The 16,592-nt window shown below is 41.9% G+C and overlaps 2 protein-coding genes across 2 annotated transcripts; both read right to left on the bottom strand.

Annotated features, from left to right (window-relative positions):
• Window positions 1-1,539: 1,539 nt before the first annotated feature.
• On the bottom strand, window positions 1,540-7,781 carry LOC118426207 (signal peptide, CUB and EGF-like domain-containing protein 3). Its single transcript, XM_035835472.1, has 15 exons — window positions 7,643-7,781; window positions 7,168-7,269; window positions 6,911-7,030; window positions 6,457-6,699; window positions 6,217-6,316; window positions 5,995-6,089; window positions 5,213-5,734; window positions 4,660-4,797; window positions 4,299-4,412; window positions 4,079-4,201; window positions 3,596-3,715; window positions 3,276-3,398; window positions 2,889-3,060; window positions 2,102-2,313; window positions 1,540-1,615 (listed from the first exon to the last, which is right to left on the bottom strand). Exons 1-15 carry the CDS (start codon window positions 7,779-7,781, stop codon window positions 1,596-1,598), a joined length of 2,343 nt encoding a protein of 780 aa, XP_035691365.1. The 3' UTR covers window positions 1,540-1,595.
• Window positions 7,782-8,069: 288 nt separating this feature from the next.
• On the bottom strand, window positions 8,070-15,829 carry LOC118426203 (coadhesin-like). Its single transcript, XM_035835467.1, has 7 exons — window positions 15,701-15,829; window positions 11,107-11,306; window positions 10,650-10,820; window positions 9,887-10,051; window positions 9,084-9,254; window positions 8,680-8,847; window positions 8,070-8,229 (listed from the first exon to the last, which is right to left on the bottom strand). The coding sequence occupies exons 2-7, from the start codon at window positions 11,295-11,297 to the stop codon at window positions 8,070-8,072; spliced, it is 1,026 nt and encodes a 341-aa protein (XP_035691360.1). The 5' UTR covers window positions 11,298-11,306; window positions 15,701-15,829.
• Window positions 15,830-16,592: the final 763 nt, after the last annotated feature.

Below are 16,592 nucleotides of genomic sequence, written 5' to 3'. Positions count from 1 at the left end.
TCTGTTATTTTCTGATCGGTCGACATCCGGTCTACCTATTTTTTTCAGGTCCGGTTTTTCTGGACCGGTCCAATAAGAAAAACCGGTTTTGTACCGGTACGCTGTACCAATACCCAGCCCTACTCACAAACATAGCCGCATTGTGTCTCTCATAGAGGTCAAAGGTCGCAAGCATTTTAACGCTATCGTTATCCAAATAATATCATGGTATGGCAGTCAGCCAAATGATCAATATTTCCAGAAAAAAAAACGGACCTGAAAAAAATCAGTGGACCAGATCTTTGACCGATTAGACAACGAACGGATTATACCAGCAGAAGTGTACATTTTGGGGGGGGGGGGGGGGGGCTTACCGGTCCAAAAAAATAAAAACGAAGTACAGGAGAGTTTATACTCCTTTTTACCAAGTTTCTACAGGCAAACATAGCATTGTTTACATGAAGGTTTTAAAAACAACAAATTCCTTTGTAGCGAAATGGGCCATTGTTTTGAGTATCATTTACAACTTTTCTAAAACAACATTGTTCAGGGGCGGACCTGGACCTGATCTTCTGGACCTGAACCGGACCTGGACTGAATTTTCTGTACCGGTACCCACCGCTAGTGCGTATGCTTGCCCAGGTAATTAGTATCAAAACCTATTATAGCTGCCGAGTCTCTTCACCAACCCAAATTGGGTGAGAGGACGAAGACACGGGGGTAGCTATGATAGGTCTGAATACTATTAATGGTATTTATGGCTGCTCGTGGAAAATATAATTGTAATAGAGTGCCATACAAACCATGTAAGGAATAGAGTAATAAGAAATGCAAAAATTAATAACTTATGGACATTGTTTGTGCGGGATGCTGTAATTCTCCATGATATCTCGAGAGTTCCCAATATTGAAACCAAAGAAAATTTGCACTTACACATTATGAAAACATCTCTAAATTCAAATCACTACAGTGGGTAAATTTATAGCAAAAAGACTGGTCATATAAAATGATGTATTTTCTCATATGTAGCATAGACAACAGTGACTTTTAACATTATAATACGTTATATGCATATATTATTTACACTTCTAAATAGCAAACTCGTAAATACAGGTCTTTTGATCGGATGAAATGCGATTAAAACTAGGTATCAACCAAAACATTTCCATTTGAAAGTATACATCGAATTATTTTATAAGTAATGATCCAGAAATGGATGCAGATGCATAAAGTAAAAGTTACTATGACACCAGTACATACGTATAATGAGTACAAGTTTCTCTATTAGCATTTTACTTTCTAGTAGCATTATACTTTACTTATATAACTTTCTCTCTATTTTGTCTTACATTTGACTTTTTTAATTCAAACTCGTTACTAAATTTGAATACCGTCCTGTCATCTGACACCTCAAAAATACAACGTCAAGTATCATGACTTAGCTTAATAAAAGTCGGTAATAGATAACCAAACATTAAATGATTCAACAGATATTTAGTTGAGCCTGTTATGACTGGTGACTCTCTACCTCTCAATGCCGTCTTAGTACCTCTCAATACCGTCTCAGTATTGGTCTCAATGTTGCCCATCCCTGCTACTCACTTCCAATCCTTGCCCTAGGGGCTGGTTGCAGCAGCTATAGGTAACAAAGGAAACAATTGGTTAAAACACACCCAAAAAAAACAAAGATTACTTTTTCGCTTTCACTGCTGACTTCATGTTTAAGATCATGATCAAGAATGCTTTGACTGGTGGTCACCTGAAATAAAGTAAATCTTTCTAGGTGTTTGCCAAGGGTAGACTTGGATATTTTCTATTTATTTTTCTAACTAGTATGTATAGGGCACATTTAGAAACTCCAAAATCTTTTGGTTCAAGTTCAGTTTTACCACGAATACAACGACATACATTGTAAACAGTTTTCCTCAAAAGAATTTGATCATAGCAGATATTATCTTGTGCCCTTGGAGATGTAGCTGTGAAATGTTATGCGAGATAATGCCAATATTCACCACATAGTGAACCATACTGAGCACCAATAGAGACCCAAGTGAAACAAACAAACCAATTCAAGTATATTTGTAGTTTGGTCCTATCTTTGACGACCGTAAAAGGTACTTACTTAAAGTTTGTTGGCAGAAATAGTTGAGCTTTGCCGCACAGAGCTTCACTCTCCACTTATAGGTCCTCGACCTCCCCCACCTCATCATGGCCACACAGTCAGTGCGTGGATTGTTCCCACCCCTCCAGGGGTGGAAGGACCCGAGATCGGCACCATTGCTCCACTTAAACTCACCCTCTTGCCCACGGTCACTCAGTCCGATCCAGATGTTCCTGCCGAAAAAAATATGCACTTATCTATAACATCACGTGAGTTGTATGACCTCTGACCTCGAATTCACGTGACTACTATCAGAGCTGAAAAAATATGTCAATGCCTTCTGAAAGCTTCTTCGTTGTGCGTAACAGTTTAAAACTTTGTTAGGTAATGGTTTCTGTCATAATGTATAAGGATTGTTTGTTACATACAGACAAAATACATTTACTGAAGATGACATACTCAACAGAAAATACAACACACTCACTTATAAAAGATTATATTCTATTACATTGATTCGTTCAAACTATATACACTGTACTAGATGAGAAGTGTGCATGCAGTCTCCTTTTCAGAATACTCCAAAGCCATATGGGTATTACAACAAAGATAGACCATAAAACAGTGGTTCACAGGACTGGTAAAGTTGAAAAAGGCCCATTAGATGATATTCAAAAAGAAAAAAAACAGTACTTCATCACCATTATACCATAGTAAATTGTATCGACTGTAAAGTTTATTTTGTAGCTTTTAGTCTATAGTATATGGCAGTAAATAGTCTATGGTACACAACGCGCTTTAGTGTTCTTACCTCTTGTTTTTCGCGTTGTCAATCAGATGTTGGTGGGTGGCCAAGTCTAGCACCACCGCTAGTTTCGCCCCACGTCTGTCACAGTCACTTTCGGCTGACACAAATGTCTTTCTATTCGGCGAGAGGAAGTAGCAGGCGTCGTTCCAAAACTTAAAGTTTGAAGAGCATCTCTCTGCATCAGAAAAAAGTAGAAAAGAACACGCATGTCAAAGACTTCGATAAAGCAAAGGATGATTTCATGCTCCGATACAAGTCCATTCGACCACTCGCAAAATGGTGGAGTGTTTACGTTTATGAGGCCTTCACCTTTGACATATTACCCAGAATTCCTGTCGCTCGCACATGGGCGTTGTGAACTCTCTGAAAGAGCTTATTGACCGATCTTACCTGTACATGTGTATCCATCGCCACTGAATCCTTCCAAACAGGCACAGGTGTAGCCCCCAGGTGTATTGGTACAAGTGGCATGTTCGTCACAGGTGTCCGTTTGTAGGGCACACTCGTCTTCATCTGCACAAAAAAGTGTTTCATGTCAACTTATCAGCGCTAAAAATTCTTCGAAAACCGTAGGAAAACTAGACAGTCATGAATAATATGTTTTCATAATTGTCTGTTAATCTATAAATCTTTGTCATAATATCTATCTCACAGAACATATACTTCCAATTGCTTAATATATACGTCGAGATAATGGATTAATTATTTACCTGTGCAAGTGTTTCCATCTCCAGTGTATCCTTCATTACAAGCACAGGTGTAGCTCCCAGGTGTGTTGGTACAGGTGGCATGTTCATCACAGGTACTCTCCTGAGCACACTCGTCGTCGTCTGACAAAAAGAGGAGCGCTTGAGTTACAGCGTATATCTTTATAAAAACGTGTTAACGTGTGTAATCCTTTAGTGTACAATCTGGAGGTAGCTATCAACGTCTTCTTAATGCCGTGAGTCAGCCATTCAATGATTTGACAAACAATAATCTTTCTCAGAGATCACTACGCCTGAGTGAGCGACAGGAATCATGGGTAATATGGCAAAGGTGAAGGCCCATCAAAAGTAAACAGCTCGTCCCTACCATTGTTTCAATATGCATGACAATGTCCAGAACGTAATGGCGCCTGCAAAATGGTGGAATGTTTACTGTCATAAGGCCTTCACCTTTGACATATTGTTAAATCATACGTTAAATCATACCAATGCATGTATACCCATCTCCTGTGTACCCATCATCACAAGTACAGTTGTAGCCCCCATGTGTGTTGGTACATGTAGCAGCTTCATGACAGAGGTCTATTCCTTCGGCGCATTCGTCGACGTCTGGAGAAAGAGAAGGCATTTTTGTCAGTTTACTCAGTGAAGAACATCTTTATATTGTATACATAATTCTATTTGATACCACAAGCAGTTTAAGTACCTTCTTCACAGTCGAACCCAGTAAATGAATCCGGGCAAGTGCAGTTGTAGAAGCCCACGAAGTCATTACAAGTACCACCGTTCAGACATGGATTAAAGTAGCAGTGGTCAGGCTCTGAAATACATACAATGTCAAATTGTTGCTTTACAACGATATGAAGTTACATATCACATGTTTCCATACGCATTTTCTTGTTTGCCATGCATGTCATTATTTTATATATACTGACTGACCAAAAAATGCAAATTAATCACATTAGCATTACTTGATTCATCCCCTCAAAGATGTGACATTAGCTAATAAGCCATCGACGTATATTCATAATTGCATCTGATGTTGAACGTAGAGAGAATGGTCTTACCTTCCTCACATCCCTCTGTATGGTTCCCTCGCGAAGGGCAGACCTTACATTCTGTCTGGGCCTCCTCGTCTTGATACCAGCCAGGTGGGCACGGTAGGCAGGTGTTGTCTTGATAGTAGGTACGGACGGGGCAGTTGACTTGAAGTGTAATGGAAATTTCATCATTGGTTAATATCTCGACAACGTGTATGCTTTCACCGAATTTCTTAACACCTTACACATACGCCCTAATGTAGAATATTTGTTAGTAGACAAAGACATTTGTAATGTCCATATAATAAGCGACTTCAACCAAAGCACAAACCAAGCAAATCAAGGATTATGGTAGGCCCTTTAAGGGCGGACATTATGTTGTAGATTTTGTTATTTTCTATTCAACACTAACAAGACCGGGCAAAGTGGCACTGCACTCAAGTTGTTGAACTTATGTTAACAGCACATCGTAACATAAATGTAAATGCATACATAGAGACATGAAAACAATATAAATTTATAAACAAAGTTACAAATAAATCCAGTGTATATACAGTATGTAACGTGATATTTTACTCACTACAAACGGCTCCGAAGGTTTCTATCCTCTCTATCTGTCCATCCTCACAGTGGATGTCGAAGGTGGGTAGGAGACCGACATAGTTGACTGCTTCTAGCGACTCCCCTCCTACTTCTAGGTTGAATGTCCTCGCTGCTACTCTGGCGCGAATCTCAAAGTACATGTTGTCCAGTGCGCCGATGACGTCCGATTGGTCAGTGGCTGTTGGTTCCTCCGCAAGGGACTCTGCCTCGGTCACGAACTCTATTTTGATAGTGTTACCTAATGCAGATCGCTTGACAACGAACTCTACGCTGTGCTCCCTCAGTTCTGTGTCCCTTGGAGTGTCCCGACGTTTCCTGGAATTCAGTCCACAGGTGACCTCAATGTCGGAGATTCCGCATCTGATCCCAGCACTGCAGTCACCCAGGTCCGCGTAGAGCCGTAGGAGGTCTCTCTTGATGTCTTCTTCGTTAAAGGCGCAGGAACCACTGTAGTAGTAAAGCTCGTTCTTTTGCCGGGCACGCGGAGGGCGGTAGGAACCTATAGGCGTAGAATGTGATCAGAAAATAATATCAGGGTCTGGGTATCATTCTACTTAGGCTTAGGTCCCAATGGCACCGATTCCCATCAGGGATGAAGCCCCGGCCGGGCTCCGAAGACACAAATTTGCTTCGGTGTTTTCTCACAGGTAAGTCACTGTGTCTATTTGTTACCAGGTCCTGGGTTCATTTTAAGTCCGACTTAAATTCAACCCGCTGTTCGGTCGGGACCAGCATTCCTAGAAATTGCATCAAACTTACGAGAGCAGTCAGGCCACGGTAAGTCCTCTGCTGGATGCCATATAGCGTACCAATCGCACCGATAATTGTCCGCTGGCTCTATCGCAAAGTCGTACCTTATAGATAAAACAAAAATCAAGTCCAAATGTATGTTTCATCGTGGAATTGAATTAAACACATGATTAATTATCACTTTAAAAGAAGAATTGGAGACAAAGTTATGAAATACCACAAGTAAGTTACCTGTCTTGACAGCTTATGCTGCAGTATTTCTGAGCACCTTCGGCCACACCACACGTCTTTGCGCCGTGTAGAGGAGGTGTAAGATCATCGCATTCAGGAGCTTTGGATAGAGAAACATATTAGCGATTATGACAGGAGGGCTGAATAGAAAGGGAACAGAATCAAGCTAGATAACTTAAAATTGTAAGAGAACCCCGTATCTCTTATGCATATGTTCTTCTAAAATTGCGGGATACATACCTTCGATGATGACATCGAAGTCACAGGTAGTACCATCAGCAAAGTCCTCTGCCCAACACTGCACGTTGTGGGTTCCAATAGGAGCGGCGTCTCCCTTGTTAGCAGAGCACTGGTGATTGGCCAGCTCGTTGGATGGTTGGAAACGGAACTCCGGATCGGTCCAGTCCAGGAGACCTCCGTCTGGTGAGTTCACTGGTATATGTGTGTCAGCGGGGCAGGATAATAGATTCGGGGCGTTCCGTTCTACCCGTAGGAATAGTAACAGACAAAAGTAAAATGATTTCTTTGAGACATTTTGAACATGATATTTGTGTAGAAAGTGAAAAGCAGAAAAATCCTGTCAGTATTCAGAGATTACAGACGTTGTATACAAAATGTTATTTTACATATAGTTTCTTTATTTTGCCAGTGAGCCATATGAAACCTAAAGTGGATTCCAGAAGTATTCACTGACCACAGTGAAGTCCATTTCCAGTATGCCCATCGTTGCATGTACAGGTGAAACTGCCGTCAGTATCTGTACAGCTCGCGTCTTCGTGACAGTTGTCCGTGTCCGTGGAACACTCATCTATGTCTGAGAATAACAAGTTAAGATGCATGTGATATTGTTTACATGTATCAAGAGATGTGTGCTTAAACTTTAGTAGGAAAATAAAACTGCAAGTTTGTTGTACATGAAGAACATAATGTAAAAAAACGGTTGTGACTTACTTCCACAGTCTGGCGACTCATAGCCAGTGTCACAGCTGGTGCAATGATTTGGGCTGCTGCAGATCCCTCCACGTGGACAGGTTGTGGAGCCCCAACAGAGAGCTGTGAAAGATCCAATACATGTTTATTGATCTTCTTCAATTTAGATGATATGATAAAATTGTCTGTTCGTCTACTTAAAATGGCAATGCTATATTGAAATACACAGCGTCTATGACATTTAGTTTGACGATGTGGACAGATTGTGGAGTCCCAACAGAGAGCTGTGCAAGATTCAAACATTTTTCTTCGTTTACTTCAAAAGACTCAGTTTATATGATATGATAGAAATGTCTGTTCGTCTACTCACAAGGTCAATAATATATTGAAAAATATACATAGCATCTAAGACATTTGGAGCGATCATATCTCGTCATACTAATAGTTGTGTTCGCTTACGGTATCGCAATCGTTGTATCTCAAACCTTCACTTTACCTGTACACGTTCTACCATCCCCAGTGTATCCGCTGTCACACGTACACCGGTAACTCCCAACGGTGTTGGTACAGGCGGCATGTTGATGACAGCTGTGGACACCGGTAGCGCATTCGTCGATGTCTGAGAAAGAAAACATGACCAGCAAATCACAGTTAGCAAACAAAATACTAATTTCTTACGTCAGCGCATGGTTGTGAAATGCACTACCATTTTTGTCTCTCTTCGGTCAACACATAAAGACCATCTATTGGCTTCTTTCATCTGTTTTGCTATTCACACTAACGGTAATATTGATATAATTATACTATAAAGAGTGTAGATAGCACAATGTTGTGATATATTTGTACTCTTTACTATAATGTGCCAAATTATATGGGCGCAAAAACTGATAACAAAGAAAACTCGAAACACAATTTGATAGAATTTATTTACCATTGTCACAGCAGGTTCCGTTGTACCCTGTACCCGCGCAGTTGCAGCCGGGGCCGTTTGGAGACCCATTAGGACAGTACCTGTTACAAGGACTCGTTTCACTGTCATCTCCAGTGCACTCTATACCACCGCAAGTTGCAGCTTCCGTTGCTCTGTTTTGAATTACAATCATTTGTTAGACATGAACGTATGACCCATAACGTACCATCTATTACGAGGCGTAATAGATGGTACGATGTACGGATGTTTGTGAATGCATCTATAATTTCCATGTTACTATTATCTTCTGCATAGAATCAAACTATCACAAGACTTCAACCCCGCATATATCTTTTGCACTAGTATCATCTACAAAACAGTATACAGTATTGACTCCGTTAATTGGAGGTTCCTTGTTTGAAGAGGAGGTACTCTTTGACCCTCCATAAGTATCGAGAAGAGTTTGGGACCTTCACGGTCTGATTGGCCATGGACCAAATAAATCTGTCTTGATATGCAACTTGTACACCTTAGTACAAACCAGGTGCGTAACGCCACAAAAATGTTTATTTGGCAATGCAAGACAAACAAACAAAGAAACAAACAAATCATCATGCCTGTACCTTGTTCTTTGCCGGGTCCCAGTGTTTCCACACTGGTGTGTACAGGTGCCCCAAGAACCCCAACTCAACCAGCGGCAGTTTTCAGGGCAGCAAACTCTGTTACAGGCTTCCACTTGGTCGCCGTCTCCACTGCATTGGCTACCGCCGCAGTATTCTGCTGTCTTACCCCTATAGTTTTTTTGGGGGAGGACACAATTATTAGGTATTGCGCCTGTCTGGACTGATGTTTACTAAATGTTTTCCAATAGACCACGTAGTAATTGCTCTGTAAATCAACAAATTTACTCTTCGATGCTCGGCGGTTGATGCAACTGCAGAAAGGAAGAAAACAGTGGGTTCATGTAACAGCGTCAACCTTGAATTGTAGAAATATCTTTATGGGTGATATTAAAGATTCTATGCACCTTGTTCGGCTCCGGGTTCCACTGTTCCCACATGACGCTGTGCAGGCGCTCCAAGTGCTCCAGTTGTGCCACTGGCAGTTTCTAGGACAGCATCCCCCGTTACATGACTTGCTCTCCGTTGTGCCTCCATCACATGCACTTCCTGCACAAGATGCTGGCACAGCAATGCTCCTGGAGTACATTGGTATGAGCAATACAGTCAGCTGTGTGCAGACGACATTCATATTAAGGCATTTGCAATACCACTTTTATTGAGGTTTTTCACATCAAGAGAATGCAGTAACAGCTTGCGCGTATGAAACACCGACGTAGCAAACCAACGTAACAGTAATGATGAAAAGCATGGATAACTAAAGTTCTAGGACCCCATACCTTCGCCAAATTATTTCAACCTTAACAACTGGTTTATTAATTGTGTTTGTCATTAATTATTCAACTAAGTTCCTCATCTGCATAAATTATTTAGCTGATCATCTCCTCCACCCAAATAACAGACCTGCACAATCTATGTTAAGAAAGAAAACTTTTCTGATAACTTATGCAAATGAGGTCCAAATCATGACTAAAGCATGTCCAAAACTCGAGATATCAAACCTGGACGTTCTACTGCAGTACCGTAACAAGTACTAGTCACTAGAGGGCTCATGATCAGGTCCCCCCATGATCAAGACCTACCCAAATTACCAAATATCAATACAATTATTTCAGGCATTCTAGAGTTATGCTGGTCTTCTACGCACACACAGAAACGCCACCCAAAATACAACCTTCTTGGCGAAAGTAATGAAGCAAACTGATGTAACCTTGTTCGTGTCTGGGTTCCGGAACCACAGCTTGCCGAACAGGAGCTCCAGGAACCCCAGGAACTCCACTGGCAGTTCACAGGACAGCACTGCCTGTTACAGGCTTGCACCTGGCTGCTGGAACCACTGCATCCCCTGCCACCGCACTGCTCTGACGACCTCCCCCTATGTATTTGAAGATGTAATACCATCAAGGATTCTATATAAGATGGGTTCAATTTTGTCATGAAATGTTCTAGAAATTATGTTTCACGTCATAAGTTATTAACATTTTATCAAGTACAACAGGTTTCAAGAGACTAGATGCTACAGATAGATTAAATAAATCTATATCTTCAATTGCAACAGGCAACAAGGCAAAAAAGCCAAATATATGAAAGACTGTTTTGTTGTTAAAAAAAATATCAACACTCATGATTTGGGCCTCCATGGAAATCAGTTTTTTAATCTGTAGGGATTACCCTAAAAGATAAAAATAAATGATTAGTCCCACTTGATGGAAGCATTATATCAAAACTTATGCTAGCCCTTATCGTTATAGTAAATAGGATTTTTAACTCTATTTTGTGTTTGGTGTAAAAGTTGTTGCCATACATTTTATCATTACAATTGCCGTTCATCTTGAGCCATAGCAAAGACAATGTCTGATACTTTTGATACGTTTAACGTTATGATCCATAGTATACCCTTTAATTGTCGTCATAGTTTTATTCAAACTTGGTAATCAGGATAACCCGTTGATTACAATACCTTCGTCATTTACCTTGTTCTGGACTGGGTCCCACTACTACCACAGGTTGCCGTACAGGCGCTCCAAGAGCTCCAGTTGTGCCACTGGCAGTCTCGCGGACAACACCTCCTGTTACAGGCCTGGAGCTGACTGCTGGGCCCAGTGCAACCGGGTCCGCCACACTGTGCTGACACAGCGATACCTCTGTGAAATATAAGTATCATGATAACAAACGTCTACATTAAGCTCAGTAGTCCGGCCTAAGACACGCCATTCGTCAAAACATTTTCACCTTTAAGCCACCATATCAAGAACAAACTGAGACATGATTAATATTCGACCGTTTAATGCAAAATAGGTATAACTGTAAGATTACATACTCGTACGAATAAACGTTCAAGCACAATAGCCATCTTCAGTATTTCATGCGAATTTAACGTTGCCAGGGAAGGACTTTCATGTTTTAACGATTGCAATAGCCATCACAGACCTCGTTCTTAATTGTGTCCCTTGATCTCCACACGAAGCGGTGCAGACGGTCCAAGCGCTCCAGCCCCCCCATGCACAGGCGCGCCAAGGGCAGCGGCGGCGGCGGCGACGTCTCCATGCGGCGGTGTCATCAACGAGCACGATCAACAGAACCGCAGCTAGTACCACGAATTTGGCCCGCAGAAGGTTCATCTTTGTGGCCTGAATTGAAGAAAGATGCCGAGTTAGAACATGGCTGGTGTACGACTGTAGCGTTCACATTTAGGCTATTATATTCGATGTAGATCTGAAATTCTTCTAAGTATTCTTTTTTCGCTAATATGATGAGGGTGCCTTGTCATGTATATATGATTTTGATTTGAGTTCCTTGCATTTGGTTTTTTGAGTCCCTTTTTTAATATTTGCATTATCTAAAATGTCCTACGTCTTTGTAATTTCAGGGGTATTGCTTTAAAAACTTATCTATAGCTAGTATGTATCGCTCATCCATGATTTTCAGATTGACAGCAGACCACAAGACCAGCCGAACTTCTCCCTCACTCACGAACGTCCACATTTGCCTGAACACTGTACGTTAATTGCTAGGGGGCAATTTTAGTGTATAACAGACTCAACTTGTTAGCACTGTCATAAGAGCGTGTCGCTATATGGCGTGACCGATAATACGTCACAAGGAAATGACCTTCAGCAAAAATTAGATCTCGGCGTTTAACTGCAACTATCTGCGACGCACCTACTTTAAAAAGCATGATGTCATGTCTGGAACAAATACTGTATTGTATTCAAGAAAACAAAATGGGACAACGAAGCGCAGTGCGACCGTGTTCGGCCCGTGACCAAGAGGTCGCGGGTTCGAATCCGGCTGCCGTGTTACCGATCTTGTGCCATTCGGAAAGGCACTTTACACGACTTTCGTCACTTTACTCAGGTGAAAATGAGTACCTAACTTCGGCTAGGGCCGTCCCTAAGATAGGATGTTAAATGAAGGTCCCGTGTTGGGGGAGAGCCATACCAAGGCACGTTAAAGAACTCGCCACACGTGCGATGGTGCGCCTGGGGCAATTACTGTCGTATTGAGGTCACCTGAGTGGCGCCGAATGGCAGCTCGCTCCAGACCCTTGCGATTTAACCCCGCCTATTGTAAGCTCCTTGCAATTCAGCCCCTGGCTGCAAAGAGTGAGTAGTCGGCCCACCCAATAACAATAACAATAACAGATAGAGCGCAACATTAAACAGGGGTAACACACAGCTCATGTCATTGAGATTGTTCCATGAAAACCACAGTAGAAACCTTCGTTACAATGTTTACTAACGTAAAAGCGTATTTGGTGCTGCAAACCAAGCTACTTGTTAGGACTGTAATTAGAGCATGTCGCTATAGACAGCACGTCACAAGAAAATGACCTTCAACAGAACTCACGGGCTTACTTATCTTCCTTAGAAAGAATGATGTCATGATCATATCTAGACTATATGCCATCATGCGATTAAAAAAACAAAAGAGTGCAACACTGGTGTAGCAATGTGTATCTGCTTGGTGCTGAGTGCATCTGGAGTTGATTAATTGAGAACAATAAATGCAGGACCTCCCCAGTAGCCTCTACCAGGCTCCGTGGATCGGTAGAATCATTATCCTCACCACGTGGTGAGGAAACGTACTCTTCTAGCCGGCTAACTCCCCTAGCGTACTATAGATTCTATTTGTCCAATTTCTACAATTAGACCACCGATCCACGAAGCCTGGTAGAGTCTACCTCCCCAGGTCTCCAGATCAGTCTGGCCAGAAACACAGCAAAGTGTGGACAAGCCATCTCTCTAGCTCTAGCTATAGCTCTATCAAACACTATAACATTTGGTGGCAGCGGTGGGGAAACATCACATGCTCATTTCATTGACATTTCATTACATTACTGACAACAGCAGAAATCTTCAAGGTCACAATAATGTACAATAGCGTAAAAACGGGATGATCTTCTTTTAAAGTTTACATCAGATCTATTTTATCAGAAAAGGAGCTCAGTATGGCCAAGTGATCTAAAAGTGTTGCCCCTGTACTTGATAAAGTTATCAACTGCATACTGTATTATTTCGATCGAACTGGCAAGGTATGAAACGTCACACAAGGAAATGACCTCCAGCAAAAATGGAGCATTAACCTGCAATTATCTGAGATGTGCCCGCCTATATGTCATTTTAGACAGCTCACTGCGTCCCAAATTTGTTTTGATCATATCCAAGCTGTATGCTCTGTTCGTCACTGTCTTGTTGGAAGATCAAAACTTAGATCTGGTACTACGTATATACATAATTGGGGAAGGCATAATGGAACTTGTCCGTCATTTTACCCAAAACTTCCCATTTACAAGTACCCATCGCAAAGATTCATCCACAACTTCTAGCATTATGTTTTTACACAAATGCACACGTACAAACGCATTAAAAAATACGGGCACTCACACAAACTCGCACACACACGCACATCAACACTAGGTGTCTCGTTATGGTCACTCTGCTGACAGCCATCCAGACTGACTTCAGGCCACACGACCGGCCGAAAAAATCGAAATTCTCACTCATCCAGTTTTGCTTGAACATCTCAACTTCACCGCTAGGGAGCATTTGGTACAACAAACCCAAATCGTCAGGGCTGTGTCGCTTGGCTTAAAGCGACAGACACTGTGCGACGTGACCGATAACACGTCACAAGGAAATGTCCTGTAGCAGAAATGACAGGCTTCCCTGCAATTATCTTCCTTAGAAATGATGATGCCACGATCATATCATAAAATGATGCCATGATCATATCATAAAGTATATGCCATCGTGTGATTTAAAAAAACAAAAGAGCGCAACACTAGACATGGAAAACATGCTTAGTTCATTGACATTTCATTCCCTACTGACAACAACAGAAATCTTCAAGGACACAATGATCAATGGCGCGAACACGGGGGTAGCGCTAGCGATATTCTTTTAAAGTTTACATCAAATCTATTTCATAAGAAAAGGAGATCAGTATGGCTAAGTGATCTAATAGTGTTGCCCCTGTACTTGATAAAGTTATAAACTGCATATTATTTTGATCGAACTGGCATTACATGAAACGTCACAAGGAAATGACCTCCAGCAAAAATGGAGCATTGACCTGCAATTATCTGAGGTGTGCCCGCATATGTCATTATAGACAGCTCACTGCGTCCCAAATTTGTTTTCATCAAATTCAAGCTGTATGCTCTGATCTGTTCATCACGGTCTGGTAGAAAAATTAAAACTTTGGGGAAGACACAGTAGAACTTGTCCTTCTTTTAACACAAATCTTTCCACATACTAACACCCAACGAAAAGATCCAGAATTATGAAACCTCTAGAATTATGTTGCTCTTACACAAATGCACACGTACAAACACATACCCTCACACACACTCTCACACAAACACACACACGCATATATACTCTTTCTCTTTCACACACACACACACACACACACACACACACACTCCCTCACTTACACACACTCGTACACACACACTCGCATACACCCGCGTATACACACACACTCATGCACACACACACACACTACCTCGCGCGAGCACACACGCATATACACACCTTGCCACGCACATCCACACATATACTGGCACTCACACCGTCACACACTCGCACACACACACAAACACACACACACAGGCACAATCCCGCGCGCACACACACTCATATATACACACTGACGCACATTCACACATATACTGGCACACGCGTACGGACACACACACGTGCGCACACTGATACAAAGACCCTCTCACACACTAACATACACACTAGCGCACACACTGGCACACAGACAAAGAGGGTGAGAGATATCGAGTGAGAGAGGGAAGGGAACAACAGAAAAACAACAGACAACGATATATTTAAATGTAAAGTCTTTCTTGCTCCTCATCAAAGTTTGTTTTGAAACTGGGTCTCTACAGTAACTGCGGACTTACCGTGACCAGTACGCCTAGTCTCAACTACCGTGGGCGCAACAGTTAACTGAGCAACGTGCACAAAACAGAAAAGGAGTCCGGCACGCTTTACACACACGAATAAAGTTACTTAGCTACTGAACGACTTTTTAGAGTTGCGATATTTGAGCGAACGCTGATTGACAGATCTCTAATTGAATTTCATAGATGATAAACAAACATTTGCATGTTTTGTTCGCTTTGCTGTCTTTTAAATCGTACTCGTATCATATTCAAGTGAAGCTTGACAATCGCAAGATTAGATTTTGTACACACAACAGTCACTCGTCGATCGCCGTAAATACGCCCCCGTCACAAATAGAGCTCGGTCGATGCTTTGGCGAGTCTCAAATGGGCATTGTCGGTCGAAGACACCATGGTGAATATACCCTCCTCGGGAAGGGGAACTCTGCCATTTCTTCGTCGGCATCAGGGTCATGCCTCCTCGAAAATTAGAGCTCGCAGACTCGTCGTCCGATCGAATCGCGCCTAATGTGAGGAGGGTATAATCACCATGGTGTCTTCGACCGACATATAATCACATAAACAGTGATAACTTTCAGAGGTAGAATGTAGCAGGTTACAACGTACCTGTGTCTGACAAATGCTGACAGGTTTCAGGCGGTGAACCAAAACGAAGCCGGTCAATACAATTGCGCAATACTTGTTCTTGTGTTCTTCACAGAGTCGCCGCGACTACCTGACTTTGGACGCGTCGGCCCCTTTATATAGTTTTACATGTGAATATCATTATATCAACAATAGCTTGACATTTAAGTGCGCCAATGGGATTGTTTAAAAGTGACGTTTAGGGGAATTCCCTTTCTGCCCGGGGCAGAGTTGAGTCATGTGTTTTGTCATGCAAAGTCTCTGACAAGGAAATGGCTAGTATTGTCGCTTCAAAGCCCTGATTTTGCTGAAAAGACAATCTTAATCTAAACCATTTCAACAATTAAATATGAAGAACATCTAATAGTCATTAACAATCAAAAGATGTACATATGGGTATACATGTTCCATACATTATAGAAGAGTAACGTTTGCAATGTTTTTTTTTATTCGGTGCTGCATGTCTCAAAATCCAGGGCTTAGATTTTAGCAGGCAGTCGTCAGTGAGAATTGATTCGATATCTCATATGCCAGGTGTAACGTTCCGAAGAGATTACTTGTTATCGAGCTATAGTTTAAGTCGTCAGATGACTATCGTGCTGAGATTTTAACACAGCTGCATGATGATCCACCTTCACACGAAACCCTTAATTTGACATCATTTCCTCCTTACCAAAGGCTATAGTTTAGCTTCCCCTCTCTCGCGCGTCTCTATCTCTCCTTCTCTCGACTTACCCGGTAAAAAGCGAATATTTGGTTCAACTTTACTTCTGCAGCTGCAAGTGCCCCGCGAACGCCGGCCGAGCTAAAAATCGTTGGAAGTCCGCGTAATCACCAAAACGCCGGTCATACTCCGGCCGAAAATGCCCATTTG

The sequence above is a fragment of the Branchiostoma floridae genome, chromosome 11 (assembly GCF_000003815.2).
Source record: "Branchiostoma floridae strain S238N-H82 chromosome 11, Bfl_VNyyK, whole genome shotgun sequence".
Taxonomy (NCBI): domain Eukaryota; kingdom Metazoa; phylum Chordata; class Leptocardii; order Amphioxiformes; family Branchiostomatidae; genus Branchiostoma; species Branchiostoma floridae.
This window is presented reverse-complemented; position numbering and strand designations above follow the sequence as displayed.